The sequence below is a fragment of the Lathyrus oleraceus genome, chromosome 3, assembly GCF_024323335.1.
Source record: "Lathyrus oleraceus cultivar Zhongwan6 chromosome 3, CAAS_Psat_ZW6_1.0, whole genome shotgun sequence".
Lineage (NCBI taxonomy): Eukaryota > Viridiplantae > Streptophyta > Magnoliopsida > Fabales > Fabaceae > Lathyrus > Lathyrus oleraceus.
The window spans coordinates 391,085,746-391,095,455 of NC_066581.1; the positions used below are offsets into that span (position 1 = coordinate 391,085,746).

At 30.3% G+C, this 9,710-nt stretch overlaps 1 protein-coding gene across 2 annotated transcripts; it reads right to left on the minus strand.

Annotated features, from left to right (window-relative positions):
• Nucleotides 1-2,500: 2,500 nt before the first annotated feature.
• LOC127127903 (uncharacterized) lies at nucleotides 2,501-8,861 on the minus strand. 2 transcript variants are annotated; one of them, XM_051057178.1, is made up of 4 exons: nucleotides 8,443-8,861; nucleotides 3,260-3,418; nucleotides 2,964-3,042; nucleotides 2,501-2,885 (listed from the first exon to the last, which is right to left on the minus strand). In XM_051057178.1, the coding sequence occupies exons 1-4, from the start codon at nucleotides 8,758-8,760 to the stop codon at nucleotides 2,695-2,697; spliced, it is 747 nt and encodes a 248-aa protein (XP_050913135.1). In that variant the 5' UTR covers nucleotides 8,761-8,861; the 3' UTR covers nucleotides 2,501-2,694. The 2 variants fall into 2 exon arrangements, with proteins under 2 accessions (XP_050913135.1, XP_050913134.1); XM_051057177.1 differs by having other exon boundaries at nucleotides 2,964-3,072.
• Nucleotides 8,862-9,710: the final 849 nt, after the last annotated feature.

The following is a 9,710-nucleotide window of genomic DNA, read 5'->3' on the forward strand; positions in this document are numbered from 1 at the left end:
TTGTTGCATGAATCCAAAGAGCATAAAAGCTTGGAATACTCCTTGACCAATTATCGGTTAAATAAGATCTTTTTACGAAGGATTTGATGGAGACGCTCTTAAGACTTAATTGTCTTCTACTTGAGGAGGAGGGAGTGTATCTTTGACAACTTCGGCAACAACGATAGAAGCTTCCCGTTGGAATGCGGAGTAAGTAACTTTTGATGCCACCATATTTGATGAATCTAAAGAAGGATATGTATGAAAGGAACTTAAGATTCGAGGAAAAATATCAAGAAACAGATTTGAACTTCTAAGTGGAGAGATCTTGATCTCGAGAACGAAGGATATCTTAAGGTGAAAATATACAAAAGTTAGATTTCAATTCCCATAAACAACGTCATTATTCCGTTTAGGAGCAAAAAAAAAGGTGATCGGTGAAGTAGTGCTTGCTACGGTGGACTCGAGCTCCAATATGGTGGAGAGGGGGATGGCCTACAAGGTTAACACTCCAATACCCAAGTCAGTAAAAGAACAAAATATGTTGTGAGAGTGAGAATGAATTTAAATACCTAAGAATGATGTGTTTTCCTTCTTAAATAATAGGAACGATTTGAAACAGAAAGTGTGGAGTGAGGTGTGGATCGCGCCCAACCGTCTAATTGAGCTGGATAACTAGCAATACTCCTAGAGGTGGAATTACCTGCTACCCATGATTTATCTTTGGGCTTTTCCGTTTTGGACCTTGTGAGGGGTCATAACACTTACCAAGATATAAAATATAAATTCAATTCCCCTCTTTATTATGAGAATCTAATTTTTACAAAAATAATAGATATAATAACCTACATCTTTTATCAAAGTTTACAAGTGGGTCTTAAACAAATGAATCACCTACTTGGTGGATTCATCGATAGGACCCATTTAAAAAGTTTTTTTTTTTTAAGAAAACCATCTTAAGCGAATCAAAACTATTTTCATATTTTCATTCAATTGTTTAATCTTGTATACCAACATTTTCCTTTTAGTTCACCTTTTGATATGTAATATTGTATTTATTTTTATATAAACATTCATAAAATTCAATAAGACTAGAGTAATAGCTCATAACAAATGTTTAGAATTGTTATAAGAAATCTATCCTCAGATATTCCTCATAATTTTAATACTATAAAAATCTACTCAAACATGATCATAATAAATAACGAAATCATAATAGAGGACATAAGAAAATAAAGAAAAAATAAAATAGATAAATCGAATAACTTTTAGAAAGGAGTATTACAATAAGTTTCTAATCACAATGCTTTTTATATTTTAATTCTTTTTTAGTGATAACCCCCTTGAAATTACTATCAGTTTAAGCGCAAAACCAGCCATACATGGGTTTTAATTACAGAGACGGCTGAGCATCAAACAAAATAATAAAAAATAGTAGCAAATATAAATGAAATCATACTAAAAATACTAAATTATTCATGAAATTAAATCTTAAATATAGATATAAATTAGGTTTATCATAATATTTAAAAAAAAACACTTTAAAAAAGTTGATTTTGTTTGGTTTTATCCCTCATCCCACTTATTAGAACTCAAAAAGAACATCAATCTAAATAAAATCTATTAATTATCATCATGTCATCAACATCTCTGGAGCAAGAAAAGGAAAATAATTGTCATCATACTAAGAATATCAGTGTAGAAAAAGGAACACGGTCACCTAAAGAGGATGTTTTATTAGTAGAATATGCGAAAGAATATATGGAGTTGGAAAGTGAGATTCATTACAAAATAAAATAAAATTTGTTCTAAGATGGAAACTATTGTTGTTTAAGAATGTTAAAATCTATAAAACTAAATATAAAAAAAATATTCATTTAGAAAAGAAAAATAAATAAAAAATTAATGGTCTCAAATGATTCGACATGCATGTTTATTCATGCTTTATTATAGAATGACAAATAGTATTTTTTTTATTATAAAAATAATCCTGAATAAACAAATTTGTAGAATTAGATCATTTTGGTCCTAAATTAGTATAGAGATGAATAATTCTTCTCCTTTCTTTTTCACTTAATGAAACTTTTTAAAATTTCTTTGTTGAAACAAAGGTGGGTAGATTATTAGTTTGTTTAAATATAAAATAGAAGGTAGATTTGTCTTTGAGTAATTCGTTCACTTGTATCATTCTTGTTATTTTCAATATACATATTTCTCAAGCTTTATCTCTTTTTCCTATAATAATCATGATTTCTAATATGATATTACAATTTATTTTCACACTTTAACTGTTTTGTCCTAAGCGTGAGGAAATGTATTAAGAGTGTCATATCTGACAATATACGGCATATATGTTTATAAATGGAGACAATTTTCATCATATAAATCAGTTTTATAGGATTGAATTAGATCGGACCACAATTCTCAATTAATTTTAGGTGATTTAACCATAAACAAGAATTGTTTTTCATCTTTGAACAAGTTAATCTCAGTTTTCAACTCTATATATTTGTTAGCTATATTATCTATTGAGAAAAAAATTCCCATCTAATATAGTAGAAAATTTAGCATAGAAATTTTAACTCGTGTTTGTACTAAATCACAACATCATGCTAGTCAACGGGATGGAACCAACAAATTGAAATATAAAACTACCTCAACAACATTTCTAGTCCAAAATCATCAAGAGTTTTGAAGTTTGGTTGATATCATTGCTCAAATATCTTGAGAGGATATATAAGTTACCCCATTTTGACCAATATGAGTTTGTAAATTCAACTTTCCACCAATAAAGGAATGGTTGTTTACGAAGATAGGACGTCTAAGTTGAACATAACCACAATATTTCACTTTATGTTCCACAACATCTTTTGTAAATGAAGAAAGAGCCACTTGAGTTCCTTCCCCTACAAAAGTTCAACTCAATTAAAAAAATCAGCAACTAAATCCAATGTAAAATGGATCAGAAAAGAGTTAGATTTTACCATGTGTAACAAGCAACAAATTTTCAGTAGGATATTTATCTGCAAGATTTGTAATTGTTTCTTGATATCTAACCTTTGCCTGCGTAACTGATTCTTCCCATTTAGGTAACTGAGGTTTATTAAAAAAAAACAAGATTTGATCGGTTCCAATATTTATTTTTATAAATCGAATTTCCTTTGCGCAACTGCAAAGATTAATCCATCGAGTTTGGGATAAATTCGTGTCCCGAGTCTTGCATCCATATTTATCTTTGAGAAAGTTAATAATAATAAAATTAAGATGGAAATGATAATACCTCTTTGTATACCATTTGGTAGTTATTATCCACGCTTCCATTTGGGAACATGGCTTCAAGCTGTGATATACCAAAACTAAAATTTCCATCTTTAGGAGCAATGTTGCGGCGAATATTTATTCTATTTAGCATTTGACATAATCCATTCTCAAAAGAGACCTAAGATTGTGAATATATTAAAACCTTGTTCTCAAACTGTCCATAACTATGAAGAAAATAGAATAATTTTTGCTCAAGAACTATAATTCAAGCTACACTAGTTTCTTTTAGATCACTTCATTTCAAACACCTCATTTAAATCTAAAAAATATATATTTTATACACTTTATTATTAATATATCACAACCATAATCAGAAAACAATCCATTCCATTCTATTAACAGAGAAACAAACCCACTCCATAAAAAGCCTCAAAAATAAATAAATAAATAAATAAATAAATAAAAAGTAAAACAGAGGAAAGGAAGAAGAAAGAAGTTGTCAGTGTTGCCGTTGTCGCTGATGATACATCGCTGCAATCATCTACGATCAAAAAACCACCGAATACAACTGCCACCATCGCTGCAAACATCGCCACGCCGCATATCTGCTCTTCAAAAATCCACCATGGTCGCACGAACGCCGCAAATATGCTCTTCAAACATCCACCATGGCCTTCACCACATGTTACTCTTCATCCAATCTCTTCCTGCTCCACCTCTATCAAAACTCGTTTCCATGACATTTTTCGTGTTTGTTCTGATTCTCTTTTTCTTTTTGGTTTTGATCGTGAGATTTTTCAATGAATCGTTGGGTTTTTTCCATAGAAAAACGAGGTTGTTTTGTTGATGTGTTCATTATGGTGTTGTTAATCGTGGATGAAGCAGGTGGGTGTTTGAAGAAGGAGATGGCAATGAAGGTTTGGTGTTGTTGAAATGATGAAGAAAGAAGAATGAAGGATGCCTTTTCACAACTTCCCTTTTCTATTTTTTTAATCAATGAATGACGGGAAGCCCCTCCCTCTGGACTCATTTAGGTCTTGTTTGTTTATTTCATTTAATGTGTTTTTGGCTATGGGAGGTCCCTCGCAGACACACACTTTTGTTTGTCCAATAATATCTGTTATATAAAAAAAATTGTTTTCTGCACTGCTGAGAGGTTTAATCCCAAATAACATATTAATTTAGTGAGGGATTTAACTCCTAACATTTATTTCTTGGAAAAACAAGATCTTTTTTTTTAGTGTTGTGACTCTTTCTGACTAGCATCATAAGAGTCAGTCAACTAGTGTTTTTTGCGTGAACATTTGGCGTTCACCGTGGGACTTTGGTAAAACTTGTCCGGGTTACACAAAATTGCAAATTAATGAGCTCGTCATCCTTACATGACATCAGAGAGCACAAACAATCAAGAATCACAGTTTACCATTGAGAAACTACTTGTCGTCGGGGAAAACATGCGCCAATAAAATGAATTGTTGCAAGACAACATGCATGCCTTGCAATGAAATCAATATCATCCCCAACTAGAGGACAATGACTTGGAAAGCTTATAGATTCGTATGGTTCACAAGGATTAAATGGTTCCAAAATAACATTGGTCTCGTCGTCGGTGTTAGACAAGTTCAGTTGATCTCAGAAGTTTTTCACCCAGTAATTATTGAGGCAAACAGAGTCGTAACTCAAGACCTCGTCACTAAAAGAGCTGACGAGATGCTCCATGATGACCTCACCAGAACCTAAGGAAGAAGACATTAAGTCAGTGTCACTATTCATAAAAGTGTTATCAAGTACAACGTCATACACCTATTTTCCATGAATTCCCAATCTACTTTTCCTATAGCACTTCTAGACGCTTCCACACACTATTGCCACAATGCATGCCTCTTAGTTATGTTTTTAGGAGAAACTACTCTCCCACTATCGTCAAACTCGTGAATCAAAACCATCGAAAATGATTAGGTGTATAAAAAGAAATAAAAAGCAATCATCGTACTTGGATGGCAAAAAAGGAAGGGAAGCCTTAATGACAAAAGATTTTGAAACTTGTAAACGTGGAGAAAGATAGATGGTTGGTTTACGCTTCTAAAAAAGTTAATGGAGGGTGAAGAAAGAAAAACCGCCATTTAACAAAGACTTTGGGGACACGAAAGGTCTCCTAGTTGAAAGGCTAAAAGACCCTAATAGTAGGGAGAAATGATGACAATTGGAGCATTACAAGTCCCAATAAAAGTAATCATGAGACATCATGACATTTCTTGAGACAAAAAAGTCCAGGAGTCTAGTGGCGGACATGTATCTCCCTCGAGTTGAGCGGTTTGAGTTTTTAAACATCGCGCCCCAAGGGTCCCATTGGCGGAAAGCTCGTCTTGGAGCCTCTGTGACAAGCACCATTGGGAAAACAAAGCATTCGAGCTCGATCGTGATATCCAAGAGGAATGTTTTGAGGGGCGAGAGTGGCGAGGTATGGCGTCCCCGATGTCGTGCTCAAGTTGTTCTTGGTGAGAAAGGAAGGAGGATTAAAGAACATATCTGAGTAATAAAAGAAGTTTTAGTTTCTTAATAATTGGGTGGAACTTTACGCTAACAAGGTTGACAATAGAGAACTTTGCGTCGAAGCCCGAGTTGAATCTTCTTGTTACAATCTCCCTGGTGGTATCATTGTTTGCAAGCGTGTAATATTCCAATGAATCACGACATCTATACCAAAGTTGGACTAAAGTAACACGATCGAATTAATCTGGATGATTCGCCCTTAAGTACTTTACCCCTTCATGCCTCATCTTGGGGGACTGTGTACATCCCGGAAAGTCGCACAGATTATGATTATGAGCTTGGCCGATTAGCCCTGACAAATTCATTCTTAAGTATTTCACCCCTTCAAGCCTCATGATTAAGGGACTATGTACATCCCGAATTTTACGGGTAAGCGCAAGGATAATGGGTCGGGTCTAGGCGTGAATCAGGTGTGATCCATCATAGTCTAGGTGGATATATGTCGCCTCAAGGTCGGGATCTCCAAGGTTAGACTTTACGACTATTTATCGCGTGACGTCAGTAGGCCTAGACATATCTCCTAAATGATATAATGATCGAATAATTGACTATTCGATCATGAAGATTAAACTGTATTTATGGATCTTGCCTCACGTCAGACTAAAGAAATCAGTATAAATAGAAGTACACTTCAAACAGAGAGGACAAACTCAATTGAAACGAAGAAGTAACCGATTGTGACGCTTTTTGACAAAATCATAAGAGTTATTCAACTAGTATTCTTTGTGTGAACAATAACGAAGTAAAAAAACGAATTTCACCCATATTTTTTAAAGAGTCTCTTATTTTAAACTTAATCAATAATTTTTCCAAAATTTTTTATGACATGACGCTCGTACATGACTTATTTTTTATTTTTTATTTAAGTGACATAGTAAAATTAATATTCAAGCAAAATGTATTTAAATAATATTCAAGCAAAATCTATTTAAATAATATTCAAGCAAAATTAAATATTTAATTTTCTAAATATCAGCATGTTGCTATTTGGTTCCTGTTGTAGTTTAATTGATGACATTTAAATAATATTCAAACAAACTTAATAATATGTATTGTATGAGAGAGAATGTGAGTGTATTATATGAAATATATGAGAGAGAAAAATGAATATATTATATGTATTATATGAGAGAAAGTGAATGAATTAAATTTATCTAAGTTAATTAGCAATTAAATTAATTTAATTATCACTTTTTTAAAAGAATATAAGTGTGATTAAATGTCTATTGGCCTATTACATCACAATTAAATGTTTTGTTTTTATCATGGAAAAGACTTTTAAGATATTTTGAAAATATTAAATATAAAAAATTAAATATTAAATGTATTTGAATATTATTTTAATAATTAAAATTTTAAATATTATTTAAATTTAAATATTTAAATATTTCAAAAAATGAAATTTTTTATATATTTTCAAATATTATTTTAACAAACTAAAATTTTACCAAATTTTTTATATATATTTGTATCATACCATAACGAGAATATAAATTAAAAAATAATAATGTAATATAATAAATTATAAATATGTATATTTTTGTTACTTAATTTTTTTATGTACCTCCTCTGGTCCGGTTTTATTTTGTATTTTAAGTTAATTACTTTTTTAATATTTTAATAAATATTATTCTTTCTGTCTCAAAATAAGTGATGTATTTTTAAAAAAGAATTGTCCAAAATAAATGTTATACATTTAATTTTTAATGTAATTTTAATTTTGATCTTTTAATTATATTTTTTAATTAATATTCATAATTTATTATTCTTTTTATATTAAATTAATGATAATTTGAATACAGTAATAATTAATAAGAATAATTTAATAAAAAAATTCTTTTATTTATCACATTTTTAATATATGTGAAAATGTCAAATATACAAATTATTTTGAAACGGAGTATATAATACGGAGAAGTATATCGAATCAGATATTAATTTAGTTAAGGTAAATTCCAATTATTCTTTTTGGTATAGAAAACCTAATATTTTATTTGTTAGATAATGAAGTAACCCTCTAAATATTAGTAATATCTTGTGTTACAGGAATGACCTAAAATATGTTAAAGTAGTCTTTTAATCTAAATAGATCTAAATAAAAATCGATCGAAAAAAAATCAAAAATCGTAAAAACTATTTTTATTATTCATTTGTTTCATCGATCATTCTCATGTCGTAATATTAATTTTTAATTTTATATATTATATATTTTATCAAATGTTATTTATTAGTACTTTTATAATTCTAATAAAAATTATAATTTTTAAATATAAAAACCAATTCAAATTAAATTGCATAAAACTGAATCAAATCTGATCAGATTTTTTTAATTAATCATTCAAAATCGAATAAACGGTAAATAAATTTAACTTTCTTTTTTTACATTTGCACTCTAATTACCAAGAAATTATGACATTGTTCATTTAACTTTGAAAAGATGAATTTTTAACTCTACTTGCATTGTCACTTCATAAAAACTTTTCGCCAGTAATCCATAAATCTTTTTCTGAATGACTAATAATGACCTCCACTAGTTCCTTTAATAAAGTAGCTTTAGTTTTCTTTAACTAGAAACTCTAATTATTTTTCTTGTGATTTAATCTCATTAAAATTTGATAAGAGTAAAAAAAAAAAGAAAAAAATTCTAACCTTAACGCTTCCACCAGCATCGTTAACAGTGGAGAGAGCGATAACGATTTCTGCAGCAGTTTGGACGCAACGTAGAAAAGGGGAAACAAAGAGTCGATGAATCGGGAATCCGAGGTTCTTTCGGATGCCTTGACCCGTTTTGAATGCTAGAACCCGACCCGGTTGAGTCAGTGGCGAATCCCACGGTCGCGTGGCTGTGGATATCCATAATGGCTCAACGTTATCGAGGCGTTCACTGTGCCTCATTACGATGACGTTTTGGTACATAACTGGATGCTGATGATGGTTTTTCACAATTTGGTTTTCTCTTAAATACATTTTCGTTCTGTGCTGAAGCCAACTTTATATAGGCTTATATAGTCAAATAAGAGGTGGGTGAGAAGAGTAAAAGTGTTGAGTCAATAGTGTTTCTTTACATGATAAATTAATTTCCGTAAAATCTTTATTATTGTTATATGAGATTAATTGTTATCATAATCAAATGAATGAAAAGCGATTGAAAAAATCCTGCAAATAACAGATGTGCAATAACTTCCAACATTTGTTATTCTAAAAAATTTACAAAGATGAAATATAAGACTCTTTTAGATCTAACTCTTTTGTAAATTATGAAAATTTGTATTTTAATATACATGAGTATTTGTAAACAAATATATATATATATATATATATATATATATATATATATATATATATATATATATATATATATATATATATATATATATATATATATATATATATATAACTGATATGTAAAGTTGTTTATTTTTATATAAAATACGAAATTGCAGTTGCGGAAGTTCAAACTCATGCGCAGTATACTTTATCCCTCGGTTTTTAAGGAAATCAAGGGTAAAAGTGAAAAAAAAATCACGATACCCTTTGTTACCTCGTCTTTGAAATTAAGGTAAAATTCCTTTTTCAACTGAGTAAAATGTGTTTTTTATAATAGTGTGTTCCTCTTAACTATACGAGATTCCAATTTCCAAGCTTTTTCTTCCGGCCTTTCACACGTGCAATTGATGTTTTTTCTTCTTAATGCAACCTCTTTCTCCTTTTCCTTTCAATGCTCATAGTTACTCATTGTGTAAAGAAGAGAGAGATGATGGTTACAATAAAGTATCTAGAAATTAGAGATAGATGGTGTAATAGAAAATTTTCTTTGCTTAGGTTCAAGATGAATTTGAAGATGGTTCCATGTTAGGTTATCCTTGATGGGTTTCCTTGTTTTCCTGTTGGAACAAATTAGAAGAAGAGAGAAACTA